This window comes from Leucopleurus acutus (assembly GCF_964270905.1).
Source record: "Leucopleurus acutus genome assembly, chromosome: 2".
Lineage (NCBI taxonomy): Eukaryota > Metazoa > Chordata > Mammalia > Artiodactyla > Delphinidae > Leucopleurus > Leucopleurus acutus.
In genome coordinates this window covers 191,448,671-191,473,018 of record NC_139143.1, presented here as the reverse complement: position 1 = coordinate 191,473,018, position 24,348 = coordinate 191,448,671, and the positions used below count along the sequence as shown (strand labels likewise).

Sequence of the window (24,348 nt, the reverse complement as noted above, 5' to 3'; positions counted from 1 at the left end):
CGAACATGAATGCCCTTCCCAGAGTCGCCGCTTTGTAAGGGCTGGGATTCTGTGTGCGGGCAGCCCCCGGGCTGTCCTGGAGCAGGAGGTCTGCAGACCCGCTGCCCTGAAGGGACGCGGACCACCAAGTACAGGGCAGCAGGCCACACCTGTCCCAGCCGACTGTCACGGCCAGCAGGGCCAGAGCAGAGGGCAGGGTCAAAGACACCCACCATCTCCATTCAACCCAGCAGGCCCTCCCCACCCCCGGCCAGAGACGGCCCCCACCCCAGGCAGCAGAAGACACCAGTGCCAGCTCCTGCAGGGCGTGGGGCTTGCTGGAGATTTCGGGAACTATCCTCAAAGGAGGGGTTTAGGGCTTCCCTGGTGGCACAGTGGTTGAGAGTCCGCCTGCCGATGCAGGGGACACGGGTTCGTGCCCCGGTCCAGGAAGATCCCACATGCCGCAGAGCGGCTGGGCCCGTGAGCCATGGCCACTGGGCCTGCGCGTCCGGAGCCTGTGCTCCGCAACGGGAGAGGCCACAGCAGTGAGAGGCCCGCGTACCGCAAAAAAAAAAAGAAAAAAAAAAGGAGGAGTTTAGTGCAGCTAAATCGGGCGTGTGTGGAGAAGTCAAAGGCCACACTGTCCGCCAGGGCAGGGGCAGCAGGGCAGAGCAGAGCACAGTGGAGGAAGAGGCCTGGTCGGGCGGGGCAGCTCTGCGCACCCCTCAGGGAGAGGAGAGCCAGGTCCCAGCCTGGTCGTGGCCGGTAGCCAAGAGCAGCCCTCGGTGGTGTCTGGACCTCGGGCCAGGGGTCAGATTCCCACCCTCCGACACAGTGGGCAGCACTGAAGGGCCGCCTGGGAGGGCTGCTTCCTCTCCATTAATCAATTATCCCAGTTTAGAAACAAAGTCACCCTTGAGCCAAGGCCAGGAGCGCTGGACCCGCCGGGGCCTGCTTCCCGCCCGCACGCCCTCAGGGGCGGCCGCCTGCTCCCGCTGCCTCCTGGCAGAGCCCAGGGGCCCCCACAGCCCCGCAGCCCTGCCTGCCCACTCCCCGGACCCCACCAACTGATGCCCTGCTCCGGTGGGGAAAGAGGCTCCTTCAGAGGGACAGGCCTGGGCGTGGAGGCTCCAGGCAGGACCACTGAGGTCCCTCCCCGCAGAGTAGGGTGGGGCTGGAGGGGCAGGCCCACAGGCTCCCGGTCATTCCAACCAGCTCAGAGGGGGATGCTAAGTCTCCTCAGATTCCAGGCTGAACCTTCCCTGCCGTCCATCCCCACCAGACCCTCTGGGCCAAACTGACTCACTCCCTCCACTCTGCTCCTCTGCCCCCACCTTTCTCCCACCTGGAAAAGCCCACCCTGCCCCACCTGCACCTCTCTAAGCCTTCCTCAGCCCACAGGCCCTCCTCCAGGAAGCCCTCCGGACCACCCGGCCCTCTCCTGGGCGTCAGCAGTGACGCCCTGAGAGCTGTGTGGACCCGGGAGTGAGTCCCAGAACTGCCTGAGATGGGCCCAACCCGTCTATTTTATAGGTGAGGAAACTGAGGTCCAGAGGGTACCAGGGCCAAAGCTTCATAGATCAAGAAGTACCTAAGGTGACTGGGCCTCAGACCTCAGAGTCTGCCCTCGTTCCCCGAGGTCAGCAGAGACCAGGTCATGAGAAATGACCAGTGTCCACTGTGTCACCATTTATGATACAAAAGGAAGTTAAGACGTAGTATGTTCTGAAGCATACGTTTTTCTTGCCTGTTTTTCCTGTAAGATTCCAGGGCAGCCGGCCGTGGGAAGCACTCGTCCCTGGCAGATCTTGGAGGGGCGGGGGGCGGGGGGAGGCCTCTGCCGTCTCTCACTCCGGGCAGGAGCCCACCAAGGGTCAGGGGCTGCCCGAAGGTGCCGGCCCGCAGGGTAGGGAGGCCGGCGGTCCTAGAGGGCATGCCGACCACAGGCCACCCCAAGGGAGAGGCCGCGTGGGTGCTACCCCCCACGGGAGCTCGGGGACACTGTGCGTGCGGGGACCCCAGGAACATGGGGCCATCCTCCCCCACCCGTCATCCCTCACATCTCTCAGTGGGCCGGGACTCTGGGGAGCGAAGGTCGCCACCACCCCCCAGGGCACCCCGAGCCTCACCTGCACTGACACCTGTGACCTGCACAAACGTCCCCCATACTTTATCCCCACAAAACAGCGCGGGGAGTGGGGTCCGGCACGTTACCCTGAGGCCCACAGGCGTGTCAGATGACACGATGCCCGCCCTGGACGGACAGCCGCCCTGGACAGACTGCACCGAGGCCTTGTGCTGGGCCCCGCCCTCCCCCCCACCCCAGGCCCCACCAGCACAGGCTCCCTTTGTGCTCCTGTATCTCCTACAGAAAGCCTTGGTGGGGGGAAGGGGGGGCGGCAGGCAGAGGTGGGCAGGCAGGCCCAAGCTAAGAGGGAGGAGGCACCCAGGCGGGGGAGGGGCTCTTCCTAAGCACTCCCCTCCCCCTTTGCTCTCCACCATCAACCCAGCAGAGTCCCCTTCTCCCTCCCACACTCTTTTGTTCAAATGAAAGAATTTGGGGGAACCAGAAAAAATACGGCTTTTATTTTCAAAACTGGTATCAGTTATAAATGGGGGGTGAGTTACATATGCCCAGCTGTGCCAGGTCTCAGGTCTGGCGGCCCCAAACCCAGCGTGGAGGGACCGGAAGGGAACAGGGGCGGCCTCTGCAGGGGGCATAGTCCTCACACCAGCTCTGCACACCCAGCCCCGCACACCCAACCCTGCACACCAGCTCTGCACACCCAGCCCTGCACGCCAGCTCTGTACACCAGCCCTGCACACCCAACCCTGCACACCAGCTCTGCACACCCAGCCCTGTACACCAGCTCTGCACACCCAGCCCTGCACGCCAGCTCTGCACACCCAGCCCCGCACACCCAGCCCTGCACACCCAGCTCTGCACACCCAACCCTGCACACCCAGCCCCGCACACCCAGCCCCGCACACCCAGCTCTGCACACCCAGCCCCGCACACCCAGTCCCGCACACCAGCTCTACACACCCAACCCCGCACAGCAGCTCTGCACACCCAGCCCCGCACACCCAGCCCCGCACACCAGCTCTGCACACCCAGCCCCGCACACCAGCCCTTGAACACCAGGCCTTTCTTCCAGGAGGTGGTGCCCTAGGAGGAGGCCCAGGGGCCACCCTCCAGCTTTGTCTACTGCTCCCTGAAGGCCACATCTGCCACCCAACTGGCCATTCCTGGAAGCCCCCGACCCTGGAGGGCCACGGACTGGTCATGAGCCCAGTCCCCCCCCAGTACAGATGCTCCTGCCTGGGAGGTGGGCAGGGTGGGGACCCGGGGATCCACCCCTCTCTCCTCCAAAGCAGATCTCAACCGTGCTCCACCCCCAACAAGGCCTGGCACCGCGCCCGGAGACGGCATGGCCGGAAGGTTCCAGGTGCTCACTGGGCCAGACTGTGCTTCCAGCCCCAGCTCTGCTGAGCAGTCAGCAGCTTCCGGGCCTCCCTGACCCTAGACTCCTCTTCCACGAAGCGGAAGAAGTGAGGATTCGGGGGGCCACGCAGGCAGAGCGCAGTAAGGGCCAGGCGGGTGTGCCCGCCCGAGAGGCCGTCCCCACGGTGGCCGTGGGGAGCAGGGCTGCTTTGGAGGCAAAGCCAAGCCTGGCGCCCACCCAGCTGGGTGCAGAGTACCCCGCTGGGCGCCCAGCCCTCCCCACTGCGCCCAGGCCCCAAGAGGCTGGCAAGACTGCGGCTCCCGCCGGCCCGCCCCCCGCAGCACCGGGGGTGGGTCTCCAAGCCCAGCAGCTGTCCCAGGCGCCCATCCAGCTGGGTGCAGAGTGCCCCGCTGGGCGCCCAGCCCTCCCCACTGCGCCCTGCCAGCCCAAGAGGCTGGCAAGACTGCGGCTCCAGCCGGCCCGCCGCCCCGCAGCACCGGGGGTGGGTCTCCAAGCCCAGCAGCTGTCCCAGGCGCCCATCCAGCTGGGTGCAGAGTGCCCCGCTGGGCGCCCAGCCCTCCCCACTGCGCCCTGCCAGCCCGTGTACCCTGTGGTGCCCAGGAGGCCGAGGGTCAGGGTCTCACGGGAGGGGCGCTGCTCAGTACAAAGGGAGCGCCCATCAGTTATGCTCCAAGCTGGGCGCCCGAAAGAGCGCCAGGCGGAGTGGGGGCTGGTGGCCACAGGGAGCAGGGCGGAAGGCGAGGGGCTAGAGAAAGACTGGCCCTAGTGGGGGTCCCGGCTGCTTCCCGAGAGCGAGACCAGGGACAGGCCACACTGCAGAGTCACATCCTCGTGCTGCTGCCCATCAGGCCACAACCCAGTCCCAGCAACATCCCCAAAGGCAGCTGGAGGCCAGGACGTCCCTCCCACCCCGACCCCGCACAGTCCAGCATCTCCCCACAGCCATCTGCGGCCATCATGAAAGACCCGGAGAAGAGGCGGAGCGTGGCAGCTGCGCCCCTGCATCCCAGCCTGGACCCCAGTCTGCGATGGTGTGGGGTGGGGTCACCTCTGTGCAGCCCACAGAGGGGCTCGGGATCTAAAACCACGAGGAGGCCTGACTGAGGATGGAGCCTGGATGGTACAGGGCACAGGGCAGGGACCCCCTACCCCCAGCACCTGGAGGTGACAGCAGTCCTCACTCCGTGGCCCAGGCAGCAGCCCCCGCCCCCGGCCGCCCAGAGCCCAGGAAGCACAGAGCCTTCCGGCTCGCAGAGGGCATGCGATGAGCGGTCAGAGCCGCCAGAGCCTTCTCGACAAAGGTCAGCACCCCTGGGTACCAGCGCCCGGCTCAGAACTGTGCGACCCAGCACCTCCCCAGGACCCCTGCCTTCAGCCACGCTTTGGGGGGGACACACTTGTGCATGCACAGGGAACGGCAAGGGCGCAGGGGTCCCCTCTGCAAACAGGGGCCTCAATTCCCCACGATTTCCTGGTTTCCCTCCTGTTGTTTACTGGGCATCCAGAGCCTTGAAGAGCGCGTCGCAGGATGTACACCCCGTGTCCCCCTGGAAGAGGCCCCCAGCTGCGCACCAGAAGCAAGTTCAAAGCACCGGAAACTGTCCAGAGTGCTTCATCTCAATGACGGCCGTGGCTCTATGCCCTGTTCCGGCAGGAGCTGCGAGCTACACGGTCAGCAAAGAAATTCTGGACAAAGCAGAAAACCACCGGGGATACTCACGCCTTCCCCTCACGCCACAAAGCCAGGAGGAATGTCTGCAGGGGTTCTCTGGGGGACTTTTCGGGCATTCGTCTGCACCACCCCCACCAGCACCTGCTTTAAGCCCATCTACACCTGCAGCGCCCCCCCCCCCGGCTGGATCCTCAGCATGTCAGGCTCCCGTCTGCAGGGGTGTGACGTTTACTCAATCGGTCCCCTCGGGTAGGACACGAGAGCCTCCGGCGGGGCAGGGGTGCAGCTCAGGGGCCCCTGGGACGTGCTGCTTCCCTGCCAGCCCAGGGACCCCGGCCCATCCCTGCCCGCAGAGGGCGCGATCGGACAGGGAGCGCTCGGAGATGGCAGGGTGCAGAGGCATCCCGTGAGACAGGGTTACCTCCTCCCCCCACCCCCGCCCGGCCCGCCCACGCGGACCGCCAGGGCCTCGGTGCCTACAGGGGACACCATGCCACTCACCGTGCTGACAGCGGGAACCGTGGAAGCCGCGGGGACAGTGGCACAGCTGGGCCGAGTCAGGCACGCACTGGCCGCCGTTAAAGCAGAGGCCGGGGCTGCACTGGGCTGTGGAGGGAGGGAGAAAACGCGTGAGGAGGGGCAGGAGCTTGGGGGCACCCCCAGCCCACAGCCAGGACACAAGATCCCCGGAGACGCCTCCCCCCTGTAAGTCTCCCCACGAGGTGAGGCCTCAAGGCCTGGACAGTACCTGGACCCTCAAGGGACAGGAAAGCACCGCCCCCGGAGAGGGAGCCCCAGGAGGGTGGGTCACACACGGCCCACCAGGGCTGGAGCCCCACCGCCACCCCAGGGTCTGGGTTCAGTGAAGCCCCCCTGGAAGGGGCAAAAAACCCACTCCCTTCAATGGGACATGAAGGAGCTCCAGGGCATTTTCTGGGGGAGGTCGGGGGACGAGGGTGGAGAGTAGAGGGTGCAGGGGAACAGCCCACAGCTAAAGTGGGCTGAAAGCTTGGCCAAGGCCTCCTCCCCACAAGACCTTAACGGTGGAAATGATCAGACTGGTCCCACCCTCAAGGAAGGACAGTACCAGCCCAGGTCCCCTGAGAGGGGAGGGAGGGAGGGTCAGGGCTGCGAGCGGCTGGCCTCCCCACCTTCTCCAGAGGAGACTCCCTGCTCCCAGACCCTCTCCCCACACCCCACCCCCAGCGGGGCCCAACGAGGCACCCTGAACCCACTGCCTGCAGTGCCCTAGGGCTACTGAGCCCCCTCCAGCTCCAGGCCACAGTGTGGAGGAGGCCACAGCCGGCCCAGGAGGCAGGGGCCCTGGATGGGAAGGGCAGGTGCAGTCCCAGCCCCATCACAGCAGGGACCCCGACCCACGCCGGACCGGGTACCCCTGGGGGGGCTTCAGCACCAATTTTCTCGGCCCTGCAGCCATGACCCCTACACCTACACAGGGCGGGCAAGGCCAGGGCAGGTGGGCTCTGCCCCCATCCCCGTGACCCCAACAGCCGGGCCCTGAGTCCAAGGGCTTCAGGGGTGCTTGCTGGGTGAGTGGACACTCTGGACAGTGGCCTGGACGCCCGCCAGGCACCCCAGAGCCCGGAGTAACCCAAGGGTTCAGCAAGCTTCTGTATCGCTGGCAGCATTCCCGCCAGGAGCAGGGAGAAAAGCTGGATGGTGGAAGAGCCCAAGGGGAGGGATGCCAGCCAGGTACACGGGTCCAAGCAGCCCCTTAGACGAGGCACCGCCCCGATGAGGAAACCAGGGCTCAGAGACACACAGCACATGGCCCAGGGTCACACAGCCGCTGAGGAGGGACCAGGCCCAGGGCTTTCTGACTTAGAGTCAGGAGGACCCTGCCAGGGGAGACATGAGGCGTCTTTGCAGGGAGCTTCTTCCTCCTCTTCTGTCCCATAACCAGGCTGCTGTCCCAGCCTTGGAAGGATCCCTCCTCTCGGGCCACCCTGCCGGGGTCCCAGCTGGCACTCACTCACACCTGAAAAACTCCCTGAGGATGTTTCTGAAATGCAGTGGGAGTGGGGGGCTGGGGGACAAAGCGGGTGCTGCAGGGGAGCCAAGAGGAAACGCACAGTGACCCTGGAACCCGCACAGGTAATTCCGGGCCGGGGCCAACCTGGGCTGTGCACCAGTGTCCCCAGTGCTGAGGGCCTGAAACCTGTTGACTTGTGCAGTTTTGTGGAGGAAGAGAAGCCAGCTGTTTCCTTTTCACGTCGTAAAGAGGTCTGCACCATCCTGAAGACCTTCAGCCCCAAACCACTGCAACGGCCCATGCCTCCGGGGGGAATCAGACGCCCAGGCTGGCGCCCACCCCGGGACTCTGCCCCCCAGCAGCCTCTGCAGGCCCCACCAGGTCCACGCCCAGCCTGGGAGTCCCCGCGGACAGCACCCTGCCTGCGTCCACCTCCGAGCTCAGGGGGAGGTAGCAACCCACTGCCTGATCCCATGCCCCTTCCCCAACTTGGTACATGGTGTCACATGCACAGAGAGGCTCAGGCCAGAAACCCGGGAGCCGTCCTCACACTCGGCCCGCTTGGGCCCCCACACTCGGCCCACTTGGGCCCCCACACTTGGCCCAAAGCCAGCCCATCGCTTCTACCTCCCACGCCCCTCGAGCCCACCCTTCTCTCCGCTTCAAGGCTGGACAAAACCGCCACCAGCATCCCCGCGCACGCTGCACTCACCCACTCACCCGCGTCCTTTCTCTACGCTGCAGCCACTGGGATCCTTCACAACAGGAAGCAGATCATGGGCGCCTGGTTGAGAGCCCTTCCCTTCTGTGGCTTTCCATCGAGCTGGCACAGAGCCCCCCAGCCACCCGTCACACCCGAGCGGCTGTCCACCTGGACAAGTCGTCACTTCCTCAGGGAGCCATTCCAAGCCCCCAGCCGAATCAGCGCTCACAGCGCCCTGTGGTTTCCCACCGCAGCACCTCTGAGTGTAGCGAGCCCTTAACAGGGGCGACAGCTGAGCTCCCGCCCCAGGCCTGGGCTCCCTAGGGGCAGGCAGCTACCGCACCTCCAACACCATCACGTTCCTTGGAGCCACCGACACGCCCACACTTAGAAGGGGCTCCACAGACTTTGTTGAATGAATGAGTAAAGAGATAATTAAATGTGAGGCCAAGTGGGACGTGAGACAGTCACTCGTCAGAAAGCCTTTGGGGCGAAAGGCAGGCACTCAGGACGCAAGAGGGATGCCCAGGGCAGCGCATCCTTAGATGGAAAAAAGAAAAGGTTTCACACCAAAGATGCACAAAGCTATGCCCCAAACCAAGAACGGGCACTCCCTGCGGTCCCAAGGCTCGTGGGACACGGGAAAGATGGGGTTACCGTGGCAAGAAGCCTGAGACCAGTGGCACGGGGTGGCACTGGGCACACACGCCTCATGGCAGGACGGGCAGCCAGGGCACAGGGACGACGCCTCACTGCAGAGCACCCGTGGGTCCAGCCCTGTGTGACCCCTCCCCCAGGCAAGCCAGCCACCCCTCCCGCTGTCACTCAAGTCACCTGAGGGACAAGCGCCCCCCAAAAGACTCCACCGCAGCTGAGGAAGGGCCACAGGCGACAGGCACAGGACAGCCAAAACCTGGAAATGCAGCTCAGGGGCAGCAGACCGTGGCTTCCTGTGAGGACATTTGTTTTCCTTGAAGAGCAACAGGAGGGGCCGTGTGTGAGAAAAGAGTTGGCAGGTAGGAAAACAGACCCAGCGGGACGCATGGAAATGCAAAACATGAAAACTCCACGTACAGATGTTAAATGAAGGTTAGATGCTTTGAAAACGGTTTACAGATTGCTAAGTAACAGACATGTTTTATACTTAACATCAGCTACATTTTTAATGAATTTTATGAGAGCCTACTGTATGCCAGGGGGGCAGCAGGGGGCTGGTTTGGGGACCCACCCTCGTGGCCCTTGGCTGGGACTGAACCCACAGGACCCTCAGGGGCCCTGGAAGGAACTGTCAGAACCCACGAGTGTGAGAAATCCAAGAAGAGGTAGAGGTAAGCCCGGGGGTGGGGCACGGTGCCCACAAGGTGTATGGCTGCCAGGCGGCCACGTCCTCCGAGGCTATGGGATGCTCTCGCCCTCCCCAGACCCCGCTGGTTCCCGCCGCCCAGAAGCCTTCGCAGGGCAAGGCAGCTCAGGCTCTGCAGATCCGTGTTCAAGTCCCAGCCCTAATACTTATCAGTGGTTGGAAATTTGGGCTAAACTCCCCTATACACGTCAAACACAATACTCTCACGGACCCTTCACGCTCTCAGAGTGTTGCCTCCACACTGTCTCCTGGAGCTAAAGACACCCACAGTCCCCCAGCAGCCCACGTCCAGGGACCACGATCTCCTCACGCTATAGACCGGGAGCCAAGGTGCGGGCACGTTAGCCAGGCCTTCGCCTTGGGGTGAAGCTAGGCGCACGTGCCCACATTCCTAGAACCAGAGGCTGGGAGGGTCCTTAGGGGTGTCTAGTCCCGAGGGTGCTCCTGGCCGGGCCTGGGTGCGGGATGGCAGATTTAGGCAGCACAGCCCCCAGAGCGAGGACACCATGTCCAGGCATCGCCAGTGGCATCCTGATGCCAGCCACTTCCCCTCACGGCGAAAGGCAGGAGACACCTGTGCCTGGCCGGACCCTGATCAAGCCCACCGGCCGTGGCGGCTGCAGCCGCGCTGTCCCAGGACGGGCTGGCCATGGAAATAGGACTCGACTGCTCTCCAAGGGCTCAGCAAGTTCAGCCCCTGGACCACTTCCCTGGACCTGGGCTTTGCTGAGACCACGGCTCCTTCTCTCCACCCCGCAAGGGGCTAGTGGAAAGCTGAGTGAACCACAGGCGGGAGAGGGTGACCCAGGCGGACACCTTTGTCCAGCCTGCCAGGCCACACACCCACCCACAGGCTGCGAACACACACCGAGGTCACCGAATGTGTTTCTGGGAGCCAGCCTGCAAGCGAGTGCCCCTCTGCGTCCCCAGGCACCTCCGCCCAAGCCGCCCAGAGACCCCCGCAGGGCGGGCTGACTCAGCTCAAGGTCACGGGGACACAGGGGCGGTTCCCTCCGTATCGCCCAGGCTGCAGGGCAGCGTTTCCTAAGCCTCGTCCAAGTCGCTGATAAGAGCTGCCGGTGCACGGGCGGGCGTGGGTGCCCAGCTCAAGCTGACAGTGGCTAAGGAAGGGAGGCCACTTCCCTGGGAGCCCAGGGGACAGAGCAGGCCCTGAGCCCTCCCGTCTCCTCCCTCTCACCCTGTTCCTGCCGGCCTTCCACCCAGCGCTGGCCGAGGGCTAGGGACCTGGATCACACGCCCCACTCCAACCACCCCTGCTGGGACCCCTGCAGCAGGGAGGGAGCCACCTCAGCTCCATGCTGGACACTCAGGCTCTCCAAGTGCTTAAGGAAAGGCCAAGCCCTCCAGGCCGGCTGCCCGGTGCCCTGTGCCTACACCAGCACCCACCACACGGGGGGGCCCAGGAGACAGGCGGGCAGACCCGGCTCCCAGAGCCCCTGCATGGCGGCAAGTCCGGGCACAGGCGAGCCACACCGGCTTTGGGAGACCATGTCCGGTCAACAGGAGAAGTGGGAGGCTGAGGGGCCACGGACCCTGAGGACTGCGGAAGCCCGCTGCCCCCTCCAGGCCCATCCTGGGCTGCAAAAGCCCTGGAGAGCAGACCTGGACAGGGCGGCATCCTTCCTTGCCCCCATCACGTCCACTTCCCGAAGGCAGTCGGCGGGGGGTGGGCGCTGTGCACCCAGAACCTTCCAGAAGGGCTGGACCGGGCCCCTGCTCCGCCTGGCGCTCGGATCATTCTGGGCTCCGGGTGACGGGGGCACCGCCACGCCTCATTGCCTGTGCTCCCCACCGCGTCGTGGCCCCAGTGAGAGCACGTGCGTGGGCGTCTGCGCACCCATGGGAGTGGGAGCTCGTGCACACGTGTGAGCAATCGTGCACACGTGAGTGTACACGTAGGTGTGCACTCATGAGCATGTGTGTACACGCGTGTGAGTGAACGCACGTGAGTAGGTCACATACCTGTGAGTAAATCCAGCCACACGCGTGTGCACGCATGTGTATGTGAGGCTGTGTGTGGTGAGCCCCTCTGGGTGTGAGTGGGTGCGTAATCGTGTGCTGGGCACAGGGCCGGGCCAGTCTGGATGTGACTCACGATTTGGAGAGGCCAGGGGTGTGCAGGACAACACGCCCTCCCCCGGCAACCTGGGGGACATTCACGTCCACGCCGAGGACAGGAGAGCCAGGATGCCAGCTCTGCAAATTCCCACGCTGGGCGCAGGGCTGCCGTGTGGCATCCAGAACGGAAAAGGAAAAGTGAAGGGCAGAGGCCAGCAAGCCGAGGGCGGCCCTCCCCGGGGGCCCACGGCCGCCTTCCTGCAGCTCCTTCCCCGCAGGCCCCGACCGGCCAGGCCCAGCGCCGCAGGACCGCACAGGAGGTAGGAGGGAAGGGAGGCCTGCCTGGCGGTCCGACAGTGGGACGCAGGGGCGCCGAGCCCAGGCCTCACCCCGGGGCCCTGACTATAGGCACTGGCACCCAGAGCCAGGGCTGCATCCAGTGGTCTGGGCTCCCGGCGTGGGGACCACGGCTTCAGCCCTTCCCTGTTCCTGTGGCCTGGAACCTTCCCTTCCCTCTGTGGTGAGGCTCTTCCTTGGGCACGAGCAAGGCCCACCACTCACATCACACAGGCCACCAATGCCCTGGACAGAGAGGCCTCCCAGACCCCACCTAAACCAGCACCACCTCGGTCAGCCCCTTCCCACCTCACTTTTCTCTGTAGCTTCCCCACTCACCGGCATGTAATCTGTCCCTCCCTCCCTCCCTCCCTCCGTTCCTTTCTCCCACTCTGTTCCATGAGAACAGGGCAGGTACCAGCCTCTGCTCAGGCCCCTCCCATGCCCAAGCGCCGCGCCCGGCGCCCCGTCGGCCCTCCACAGACGCTGGTCGAATGGATCACCTACACACTCCCCAGTACGTGCTTTAGGGACACCGTTTTATTGTTTTGCCTTTTTGCTTCTTTTGCTTTCTTCCTTTTTTAAGAAAAAATGAGTTTGGAAAACACTACACAGTCTGTCAGAAGCCTGCAGCGGGGCTTCCCTGGTGGCGCAGTGGTTGAGAATCTGCCTGCCAATGCAGGGGACACAGGTTCGAGCCCTGGTCCGGGAGGATCCCACATGCCGCGGAGCAACTAGGCCCGTGAGGCACAACTACTGAGCCTGCGCGTCTGGAGCCTGTGCTCCGCAACAAGAGAGGCCGCGAGAGCGAGAGGCCCGCGCACCGCGATGAAGAGTGGCCCCCGCTCGCCACAACTAGAGAAAGCCCTCGCACAGAAACGAAGACCCAACACAGCCAAAAATTAATTAATTAATTAATAAACTCCTACCCCCAACATCTTCTTAAAAAATATATATATACCCTCATTATCCAATCCCACTAACCAGATAAAGAAACCCCTCTCCATTTGCTTAAAACACTGTTAACTTCAAAAAAAAGAAAAAGAAAAAAAAAGAAGCCTGCAGCGCACACAGGTATATCAAAGCCTCTGAGAAGTCCTGCAAACACAGTACCTGCTTAACATGCTTTACACAGAGCTCCCCTTTCCCAGGGCTCTCTTCACACCCACGGAGCCGGTGCAGCCCCTGGCCCTCCTCGGGCACTGCCTCTCCGACCTGTGGCCTCCTCCGATGGACTGAGCCCAGCCCACATGGAGAGAGTTCAAGCTGGAGCCACAGACAGTCTTCCCGGCACCCATTCCATCTCGGGCTCCGCGTGCTGGGTGTCTGGGGGGTTGAGCCGCTCCAGGCCAGGCACCTCATCTGTGCATTTGGGTCCCTGCTTCGATAAGGGGGAGCCAGGACCCAGGGTGACCATGGCTGAAACACTGGGAGCGTCCAGGCAAAATCTGCCCCGACTGGGATAGAGGTGGAATTCAGAGAGCCACTGGGCAGGAGGGCACCCCGACAGCAGGAGGCCCCCCGGGCACACGTGCTCTGGACCCACAGGCCCTGGGGGGGGGCCCTGGTCACCAGGCACCCCGCCCAGCTGGCACGTCTTCTTTCCGGTCACCTCCCGGTCACACATGCTGCTAAGTGGGTCTCGGAGGAATCCCAACACCATTAGAAGCTTCCTGCACAAACACCACGGGGCCCTGACGCTGTCCCGCACGCAGCCCAGTTTCCAGGTCACATCCCAGGGAGGACATTTCACTGTGGCTGGTGGAGAGGGGTGGGGCCAGCAGGGGTCAGCGTCCCAGGGCCCTGCCCCCGCCTGCCTACCTCTCCGGGTCCCCTGGCTGCAGAGAGCCTGGACCGGGGAACAAGGGAAGGGGCTAGTCAGGCTGGCGAGGGGGAAGGTGGGGAAATGAGGAAAGGGGCAAACAGACAGAGAGAAAGAGGGAGGGCGGGAGCCCTGTGCCTCATCGCCATCCCCTCTGCTCGCCCTCAGGGGCTCGGAGGACCCTGACCCCGTCCGCCGGCCTGACGCTTGTTTGCATGCAGCCAGGAGGGGACCAAAGGCAGCCACCCTGGACTCACACCTGACCCCCCCGAGGCAGGGCCTCCCAGGGACTGGGGGCTCCGGCACCTATTGGGACCCCAAGACCAGTGCCTGATGTGACCCTGCACCTGAGCCCAGTGCCCCCTGTGAGAGCCCCCAGTGCGAAATGCACAAAGGGCTTGGAGCCAGGCTTCCGGAAGGCTCCAGCTCCACCCAGCTGGGAACTAGCCCTGAGGGGCTACAGGCAGAGTGACCCCAAGGGCTCAGTCACAATGTGGGGCGGCTGAGGAAGGGCCCCTGGCCGCCCACCTCTCCTTCCTCCTTCCCCTGCCTCCACTTCCTTTTCCTGGGCTCCAGCCGGCTCCCCTCACACCCCAGCGCCCATCTGGCTGGCCTGGTCTGCCCATCCTCACGCATCAGTGTCATTTCAGTGTCCTCCAGCAGCAGCCGGCCTCCTGGCAGACCTGAGGTCCCCATGGGCAGGTACTGATCCACCGGGTCCCGCTGAATCCCCAGCGCTTGGGGACAGCGGAGCAAAGACCAAACGAATGAATGAGTGAAAAAATGAACGAATGAACCAATGAGCCGGGGCTGAGGGCAGGATCCTGGGCTCTAGCCCTGCCCCGTGTGAACCGCCACCTACCCTCACACGCTGGCCACCCAGACACTTGGGGGACAAGTGAGTGCCCCGAGAGGCCAGATCACAGGGCTTCCTAGATTGTTAAAAAAAAAACAGATAAAAGCCAGATACGTAAATAAGTAAATCCTGCCCTAAAAATGAGTTTTTAAAAACAACCAACCAAGAAAGCCAGGGCCTCAAGTTCAGGACACACGTGGGGACCCTGTCCCGCGTCTCCTGGACCCCCAGGGCCTGACTCAGCAGCCAAGATCCCCCCATTTCCCCACCGCCCCAGCCCTGCCCCCAGCCAGCCGCAAGGCCCAGGCTGCCCTGGGAGGGTCCCGGCCGAGAGCCCTCCCCACGGCTGAGAAACCCCAAAGGTCAGTCCTGGGCTGGTTCAGGACCCACTCGCCGAGCGGCGTGGCTGCATCCCCCCTCCTGCCGGCCGGCCAGTCCAGGGCAGAGCCAACTCGACCATTGTGGCCAGGGGCACAGGCAGAACCACAGGACAGGCCCACCAGGCTAGGGGTGAGACTGTCGTGACCCCTGGCACTACGGACCTGACCCAATGCTTGCCTCCGTTCCTGAAAACCCAGCACTTGGACCGTCTCCGCAGTGGGCCTCCTGGGGTCCGGACGGCCCTTGGCCCTCCCGCTACCCTCACCCAACCTGGGATGGTCACTCCAAGACACAGGTGACCCCAAGGGTCACCAAACCCCAGTTCAGGGGTGCGCAGCGGACGATAATCGTGGGAAAACTGCCAGGCGAACCTGGACCTGCACCTGCCCCTCCCCCTGCCCAGGAAGCCAAGCCCAGAGGGTCCCCACCCCAGGCCAGACATGCGCAGGTGCACCCACGCCCCTCCCTGGGCGCGAGAGGCCACACTCTCCCTCACAAATCCGGGGGGACGCAGGCCTAGACCCCACCTCCTCTCCTCCACAGGTCATCGCTGTAGAGATGAGAGCCACAGAGAGAAAGGCCGCTGTCAGAGCTGGACACTCCCACCCGGGGGCCGCTGGCCGGCGTCCACCCGGTCCCCCGCCTCCCTTCCTAGGGAGAATTACTCATTTCCTCTCCTGGACAAACATGGCCACACCTTTTACTTTCCCCCCTTTCCCGCTGGAGCTCACAAAGGGCATCTGTGGCCTCCGTCTATGGGCCCCCGGGGACCGGAGAACAGGCGGGGACGTGACCCCTGAAGTCCGGTTCCCACCCCAGGCACAGAACGGCCCACCCGTGGTTAACCCGCTCCGTGGGGAACCATGACCCGCCACCCCTCACAGTGCAGCCCGGTCTCACCCTGTCCAGATGCCACGGCGCCGGTTCAGGGGAGGCCTGACCCCTGGGTGGGCAGACCTCTCCAGAGGAGGGACACTGCCTCTTCGCACCCAGTCAGCCTCCCCTGCTGGCCCGCCTGTGCCCACACCTGCAGGCCGGGAGCCCTTCCCAAACACCCTACAGCTGGACTCCAAGCCATGCCCATTCCTTTTACGAACCAGAGGCTTCACAGCCAGCCGCTAAGATCAGAACCCGATTCCAGCTCCTCTCGGTCCCCGTCCCCGAGTCTGCAGCAGAGGCTGCCCACGGTCATGTGCGGATCCTCAGGGGCTACCCCCCCCCCCCCCCCCCCCGCCGCATCTGTCAGGACCTCCCTCTTTGAAGGAAGCAGCAGATGAGGAGGCTGAGGCCCAGGACGCTGGTGAGGGGGAAGGACGGACCCGCAGCACGGGGCGTGGGCAGGCGGGGCGTGGGCAGGCGGGACGTGGGCAGGCACCCAGGCAGGGCAGGCGGGACGTGGGGAGGCGGGGCGTGGGCAGGAGGGGCAGGCGGGACAGGCGGGGCGTGGGGAGGCGGGGCGTGGGCTGGCGGGGCGTGGGCTGGCGGGGGCGAGTGCAGGCGGGGCAGGAGGGGCAGGCAGGACAGGCGGGGTGTGGGGAGGCGGGGCGTGGGCTGGCGGGGCAGGCGGGGCAGGCGGGGCAGGCGGGGCAGGCGGGGCAGGCGGGGCGTGGGCAGGCGGGGCAGGCGGGACAGGCGGGGCTGGGCAGGCGGGGCAGGCGGGACAGGGGCTCACGCTCCATAACGCCAACGCCACACCCGAGCTCAGGGGCGTCTGAGCCCACTGGCGCCAACCCACGGCCCCGGAGCTATCCTCGGACCCCTCCCCGGTGCCGGGCACTTGGGCACCAGCAGACGGCCCCCCACCCTCCAGCTCGGCGCCCCCGCCAGCCTCTCCTTCTGCGGCTCCGGCCAGCGTCGGGGCTGGAGGACTCACTGGGCCTTCTCCTTCGTTATGTCACTCAAGCAGCCTCTGGCGAGCAGAGTGGCCGAGAGAGAGGCCCTGAGGTCTCCCACACCGCCCAGGAGCCACATCCCGTTAGACTGGACGGGAGGCTGCGGCATCTGCGGCAGGAGGGGGGCGGGGCGGGGCTGCCGGGCACTCACAGGAGAGGCAGCCCTGGTCTCCCGGCTGCTGGTTCCACCCCGGGCAGCACCGCAACACGGTCTGGGCCTCCGTGGCGTACACCTGCCTGTAGCCCGTGTAGTAGACAGTTCTAGGAGAGAAGGGAAAAGGGGGGCGTTACCGTCGAGGGACCGGGCTCGAGGCACTTCTGCCCGATGCGTTCGGCTCTCACCGCCCCCAGTCCCCCAGACCGATTCTCCCACTGTCCCCATTTCACAGCCGAGCAGGTTAAGGCACGGAGGTGGGCGGAAGGTCTGCATCCCGCGGCCGCACCAGGTGAACGAGGGGCCACTGGGGGCAGCGGGGCGGGGGGGGGGGGGGTGGACAGCCGTCCTGGAACCAGCAACAGGGCGACACGCCGCCCCTTCCCTCTCCACCCCCAGGGTGGTCCCGGCTCTGAGCCGGCCTCAGAACAGGCATCGTGCCCCACACGTGGCTCTCATCGCCAAGCCAGCCTGCGAGGGTCTGGGGGTCAGACTCAGTGTCCAACCTGGGAGCGAGAGTGGCTCCTGGAATGAGCCCCGTGGGCCAAGGTGCCCAGTGCTGGGCGGGCCGCACCCCAGGCTCTCGGCCCACCCGTGCACCAAGGAGGCAGGTGGCGGGCCTGTCCTGGGGCGTCCCCGAGGAGGGATCCCTTCCCCCACCAAGGGCTGCCCGAGGGAGACAGGCTGATGGGGGTGAAGCAACGGTGGGCAGCAGCAGGAGGACCCGAGTGTGTGAGCACACAGCCCTGAGGTCAGAAGGGAGCAGGCAGGAGGGCTTCCTGGAGGAGGGTGGCCCAGGTCCAAGGCTGGTTCCTGCTCTGATGGGAGAGGTACGGCCTCACAAAGGCTGAGCAGAGGGAGGCAGAGCCCAACCAGGAGCTGGAAGCAGGCAGCTGATCCAGCCAGCCTGGGGCCTGGCATGGGGAGTGGCCGCAGGAAGGTGGTGCCCACGCACCAGAGAGAGACCGGCCTCACCACCCAGAGGGGTAAGGGCCTTCTGTCTATCCCCTCCCCAAATCCAGACTGCCCCTGTAAGCCCAGCCATTCAGGGCCACCTCTGCCAGTGCAGCCCCGGCCTCCGCCCTGCTTCTCCTGGCATTGCCCAGCCCCGGACTCGCCTGCAACCATGAACCTGGAGCAGAAGCCAGGGTGGGGGGTAGGGGGTGCCCCGCTCCTACTCAGCCCCCCACCCACCTCCCTCCAGCTGCACCCAAACGCCAGGGCTCCTGGGTCCCTTCTGGAAACCTCTGCTTCTGCTTCTTCGGAGAGTGGGTTAAGCAACGCAAGGATCTGCCTGACACCCCTGCCAACCTCCCGGGGAAGCCACCCTGGCTGCCCCTCCTGACACCCCAGCCCAGACAACCTCCACCTCCATCTGGTGATGGTCAGGAAGATGGACGGCTAACTGTCCCGCCTGCCCCGACCCCAAGCGGAGTCCCCAAATCCACGCCCACCCGGAACCTGTGAAGGTGGCCTTATTTGGAAATAGGGTCTTGCAGATGTCCTCAAGTTAAGACGAGGCCAGCGTACCGGCTTAGGGTGGGCCCTAGTCCAATGGCCGGTGTCCTCATAAGAAGAGGGAACTGTGGACACAGACAGAGGGAGAAGGCCAGGCGACCACAGAGGCAGAGACTGGGGTGATGCCGCCACCAGCCCAGGAGTGCCAAGGATGGCCAGTCATCACAGGAGCGGGGAGAGGACTGGAACAGACCCTCCGACCAAGCCTCCAGAAGGGACCACCCTTGCCCACACCTTGACCTCAGACTTCTAACCTCCAGACTGAGAGAGAGTAAATCCCTGTTGTTTTTAGCCCTCAGTTTGTCATAATTTGTTACAGCAGCAACAGGAAACTCATACAGGACCCAGGGCTCAGCACAGGCCCTGGGGCCCACGGCTGTGAGGTCCCTGTGTTTACAGTGACAAGCCTGGTCAAGGGGATGTTGGGGGGAGAGGGAGGGAGGGAGAGGGACAGAGAGCGGAGGAACGGGAGGAGGGGAGGGGACAACCCAGGGCCCACCCTCCAGGCACAGCACCCCTGCGCCCACTGCCATCTGTAGGACTGGCGACCTGGGGCTTGGCCAACGGCAGTTGGGTCGAGGGCCCGGGAGGCCCCAGGAGCAGCGGGAGGGGCTGGGCTGCCGTCTCCAGGTCATGGACACCTGGAGACATGGGCACCCCTGCCCCCAGCTTGCTCTTCCCGGCCCTCGGGAGTGGCATGAAGCCCGCGGCCGCCGGGGAACCTGGACCCCACCAAACAACCAGGGCGCTTCCCGGAAGTGTGAACGTGCGCACGTCACTGCGTACGAGCAGCTCGGGGGACTGTGCACACCACCACTCTGGCAGGACATGAAACCAGTTGCCTGGAGAGAGACCGACCACAGTGGTGGACAATGTCTGGCAGGGCGGATGGTGTCTGAGCCCTTCCGTTGTAAATATTTCCCCTTTCCCTGGGCTACGTGCTGTTCCTCTCCGTCACCGGGAAGACGGGCCAGCTGGGCCCATCTGCCGCCCTCCCCAGCATCCCCTAAAGTTAGTGACCCTTGGAGACAGCGGGTCAGCCTGCAGCCCCCACTGGGCCTGAGAGCCAGCCCTTGCCCCCTGCAGCTCATATGGGACACCTCCCATGGGAGAGTCACAGGGGCTCCGGCCATGGCCAGGAGCTGGTTCCTGCAGGGCCAGGTGGACAGGGGGGCGTGGCTACCAGGCTGGTGTCCACTCCACCTTATGCAGCCTCCGCAAAGCCCAGGCCCCAGCGCAGCGGGATTGGGGGGAGGGGCCTGGTGGGAGCCCACACGTGGGCTCCGTGCTCCGAGCATCCTCTCCCTCCCCACCCCGCTTCCTTCCTGCCCCCCCAGGGGGCGCATGGCCCAAACTCCCCCACCCTGGGGCAGCCTGTACTGGTGGGTTTGTTGGGGAGACGCCCGCTATGCGGAGGGGGGCGGCAAGCCCCCTGACGTCCTCATCCAGTCTGTCAGGTATCACCTCGCCTGCTCTGGGCCAGGAGAGAGCCCCATGTCACCCCACATGGCCCTGCCAGGGCCACGCAGCAGGCCCACCAGCCCAGAAATTGGAAGTGGGAGTCACTGCAGCTGCCACGTAGCAGCCACATGTGTGGCCTGGCCCGTGGCTGGTTACATAACCCTCCCCCAGCTGCAATCCAGGCCTGATGAGCCCGCTCCGCAGTTGGGGAACAGAGGCTCAGACAGAGCCTGACCCCAGAGCGAGGTTTGGCCCACTTGAGCCCTCGTTTGCTGGCTGCCCCCTGGGAGCTCCAGAGAGGAGGGGCCTCCTGTCTGTCCAGGGGAGGGAGGGTAACCCTGCGCTGGTACAAGTTGGGGTGCAGTCAAATCGTGGGGTACAGAGCGTGCTGCCTCTCAATGCAGCTCCTCAGACGGCAGGGCCCTCAGAGGTTGCACCCACACTGGCTGGGTGTGGGGGAGAGGAGGGGCCGGCCTCCCGCCCTCGCTGCTGAGATGCAGCCTGGCCCCTCCCCCATCCACGCCGACTGCGGGCATGGGCCCAGGGGAGGTGCCGGCAGGAGCAGGAGGGTGGCTCGGCACCAGCGTGTTTCCCAGAGCACGTGGGATGCTGGGGCCTCTGCGGACACGCTCCTGATAGGCGAGGAGAAGTGACACGGACCAAGGAGGGCTGGACGCTGGTCTGGCCGTGGAGGAGGGAGGGCTGGGGCTCAGGGCGGGCTTCACGGGGAAGCCGGAGCCTCTGTGGGTTACTGAAGGACGGAGAGGAGCGGGCCTGCAACGGAGCCCACAGCCTCGACGGCCACTGGAGGGCCACAGCTGCGCGAGGCATTTTGGAAACCTTGCACAGCTGGAACGGCGGGCTCGGCCACAGGCGTCGTGGGGGCACACGACACGCTGACAAGGCCGGGACCCCCACAAACACTGGCCACTGACGCCAGGAAACGCTGCAGGACGCTGACCGCCATGAGCACTGGGGCGGGGAGGCAACCTCGCTCACCCGGAGCGAGAACAGCCCAGCAGAGGAAGGTGGAGCCCGGCTCCAGCCCGGAGCCAGGCGCACGGGACGGTGGCCACCACGGAGCCGGGGCCCGCACTGCTCCCGCAGAACTGCGGCGGCCCTGCTGGGTTTCGGGAGGGAGGGTCTCTGACACCCGAACTGGGCAGTGCAAGGACAGGACCCCAGAGGCCCTCCCGAGCCTTCCCAGGAAACTGCGACCCAGAACACACACCCCTGCCCCAGGCTGCACACGGCCTCCCCAGTGCCTGGACTCCCCACCAGGAAGCTGAGGCACCAGCCACCTTGGAAACGCTGTCCCCCACCCTGCCCAGGCCAGCCTGGAGAAACGGTCTGACAGCCAGTGACAGGGGCCTCCGCAGCACGGCCACCCACTCCACTCTCCAGCCCAGGGACCACAGGGCTTCTGGTTGCTTCCAAAAGAGCGCCCTTTCACAAGCTGGGGGGCGGGGCGCGGGAGGGGGGTGGCAGCTGACATGACCTGATACCCGTTTAGCAAATCCACCTACATCCACGCGAGTGTGGAAGCTGGGAAGGACAGACTGGAAGATGCACGTCTCTGGGAAACGATGGTGGTAATTTCTCCTTCTTGTCGGCCATGGCCCAGCCTCGGCCCTCCTGACCCTGAGGCGGGACCTTCGTGGTGGAAGGGCCATCCTTGCCTCCACCTGCCCCATCCTTCCAGCCCACCTCTCACAACCCAAACTCTCCAGACACCGCCAAGGTCGCCAGCAGGGAGACGAACCGCCACCAGCTGAGAACCACGCTGAGACGTAACTGCCCCATCTCTGTTCTGCACGTGTACGAATCATACAGCAAACGTTTAACACTAAGCACCCCCCCGGCTCCTGGGGGGGAGGCCCAGCAGGTTCACGTCCCGAAGACCTGGCCGAGAGGCTGGACGGCACACTCCCGTCGGAGGACTCAGTCCTCCTCCCCAACGACGGAATCCCCTCGTCACCCCACCCCACCCAGCTCTGCAACCAGGCAGACGCCAGAACCCGAGTCTATAGAAAGAAGAGAGATAGGCAAAGACGCTCCTCCGTTGGATTGTGAAATAAAGTCTCGAGCAGTGAAGGCTTCACACGGGCTTGGGGTCAGAGAGCAGCTGCAGCCTCCAGCCAGGGCCTCGGCAGACCGGGCGCCCGCTTTTCACCCTCTTGCGTGGTCAGTGCCCCTCCCTGCAGGGCCCCTCCTGTCCCGTAGAGTCTCCCCCTTCCCCTCCGAGGCCCCCTCCCCACGGGGTCCTCCCCCACCCACCAGGGCCCCAGGTGGCCGCCGAGCAGGCGCTTACAGTCTGGGCAGAGCCCCCACGGCGGCCACACCCCAAGGGTGGTGTCAGAGGCCTTGACCTCAGGTGTGGGGCTTCAGTGGCCTGAGACCCGGACGGCCCGGCCACCCCTTTGCCTGAGTGGTCCATGCTGCTCTGCGTGTGAGCAGCCCCCACCCCCCAGGGGACCCGGGGAGCCCTGCACGCACCTGCGTTTGTGGCCGACACACCAGTCCCGCCGCCCGCAGCCCGGCCTCCACACGGGCACCATGCGGCTGAAGGCCTGCACGCAGGGCTGGCGACGGCCCACCAGGGTCAGCTCCTGCTCCGCACACACGTTGGGCCTGGGACACAGACAGACGGTCAGCACTCTTGTCACCAACACCAACCCCCCTGCGTGCTCACCCTCGGGTACCCAGCCGTCCAGACCCGAGGCCGGGCCCCGTGGCAGGGCACCCAGCCCGGTGCCCACCCCAGGCCTGCACAGGCCTGGCCTTGAGGGAGCGGATGCTCAGAGGAAAAAGGAGGGGCTCACAGGGCCACGTCTGACCCTCCCCCTCACATGGGCCACGCCGCCCGGAGCGTCCCTCCAACCCTGCCAAGACCCCAAAGCGTAGAGGCCACTGCCCCGCAAACAGGGGAAGTGGGGGTCCTGGAACAGTGACGACTCGACCCTGAGTCCGTCCGACTCTGACCCTGGCGTTCTCCAGCCCCGACTCTCCCTGCTTCCGAGACGCCCCAAGCTGGGGCACAAGCATGAGACACACAAGCCAGGGGACCTCCCTGGGCCTCGGGTGCGCCCTGGCAGGTGAGGACTCGCGGCACTGGCCTCGCAGGGTGTCGTGAGGGTTCACCGAGCCGGCACAGAGAAGGCTCCCGTCGGCCAGGGCAGGTGGCCTCGTAGGTGCCTCCAGGAGGGACAGGCCCAGGAACAACTGCCATTTGCAAACCGAGATCAGGCCCCAGTGAACTGCTGCAGGTGCAGCATCATGTCTGCTCCCAACGCTCACCACCCCCTCTGCCCAGCACGCAGACATCAAGTCTCCGCTCTCTTCCTGCGGGGGCAGGGAGGAGAGGATGAAGGGAAGGGACAGCTTAGGCCCGATGGCCTCTGAGCCTCCAGGCTGCAGGGCCTGGCCTGGACCCTGAAGTAGCCCCCCGAGCCGTGGGTGGCCTGTGAGGGTGGAGGCGACACATTCCGAGGACAGTTACAAACACAGGCTCTGGAGCCAACAACCCAGGCCTGGGGCCCGCTATGCAGCCTGAGGAAGGTTACTGACCCTCTCTGCACCTCGGCCTCAGCACCTATGAAGGGGGCAGCAGGTGCCTCGAGGGCTCCTGACACAAGATCACACGTGTCTGGAATCTGGCACGTCCCTGTGTCTCTGGGTCACGAGGCCCCACATCCCCTGGGATGTCACCACCATTCCCGTACATACGCTGACCCAGCTCAGCACGCAGCGTGCCTTGTCAGGGCCTTGGGGAGGGCACGCCATGGCTCACAGGGGTCCATCATCTCAGGGGGGCTGCGGGGGGAGCAGGTCTGGCCACTCGGTCAGCAGGAGAACCGCCCCGCACGGAGCTCGGGAAGTTGGCGCCTGGCAGAAAACCCCAGAGTAGGGGCTGCTGCTCTCCTCTGAAGGGCCCCCTCCTTCCTGGACCCCTCAGATCTCAGCCACGAGGGCCGCCGCTAACCTGCGAGATGACCACAGCGAGGCCACACAGCAGCCTTTCCGGCACGCGTGCTCTGGTCACTCTCCCGTCCGCTGCCCGCCCTGTCCCCGCCCCCCCAAGGCACCTGCGTGACTCTGGTCTCCCAGGCCTGCAGGGCCACCTGGCTTCCAGGATGGCAGGTTTTCCCTCTGGTCACACCTCGCTCTCCACATCCCTGAAAACGGTTAAAGGGAGGAGGGGCTAGCGCTGGAATGATTTTCTCCTCTGGGAAGCTTCCGGCACCTCAGAAGCACAAGGGTAGCTGGCTTTTCCATTTGGAAGGAGGGAGGAAGTGGGATGGGGGAGGGAGAGCTGAGGAGGAAACAAAGAGGCCAGTGGGACGAGGGCACAGGAAAGACCCCTGAGGTGGAGCAGAAGTCCCTGCTCGGGCCCCTCTGCTCCTGAAGTCGGACCCAGCTGCCCATCTGCGGGGAGGGAAGGCAATTTCCCAGCTACAAAGTGAACACAGCTTGGGCGGAGGGGGTACCCATCCCAGCTGTCGGGCCATCTACTCCCCGGGGCAGAGCGGGGCTCCTGGAGGCTGGTGGCCTTCACCTGGAGCTGGAGGTGAGGGTGGGCACGAGATGCGTCCCTCCAGGGTGGGCAGTTCCTGGGCCCACAAGGCACCAGGGTGAGGGTGGGGAACACCGGGGCAGGGGAGCGGGGCAG

General features: G+C 65.1%; 1 protein-coding gene across 1 annotated transcript in view; it reads right to left on the bottom strand.

The window, feature by feature from the left end:
* MEGF6 (multiple EGF like domains 6) overlaps positions 1-24,348 on the bottom strand; it is a gene marked incomplete at both ends in the record, with an annotated part of 97,872 nt that overhangs the window by 70,078 nt on the left and 3,446 nt on the right. Inside the window, 3 exon segments of the mRNA XM_082860327.1 lie at positions 5,623-5,727; positions 16,698-16,807; positions 22,176-22,310. Coding sequence (XP_082716453.1) covers positions 5,623-5,727; positions 16,698-16,807; positions 22,176-22,310 — 350 coding nt within the window.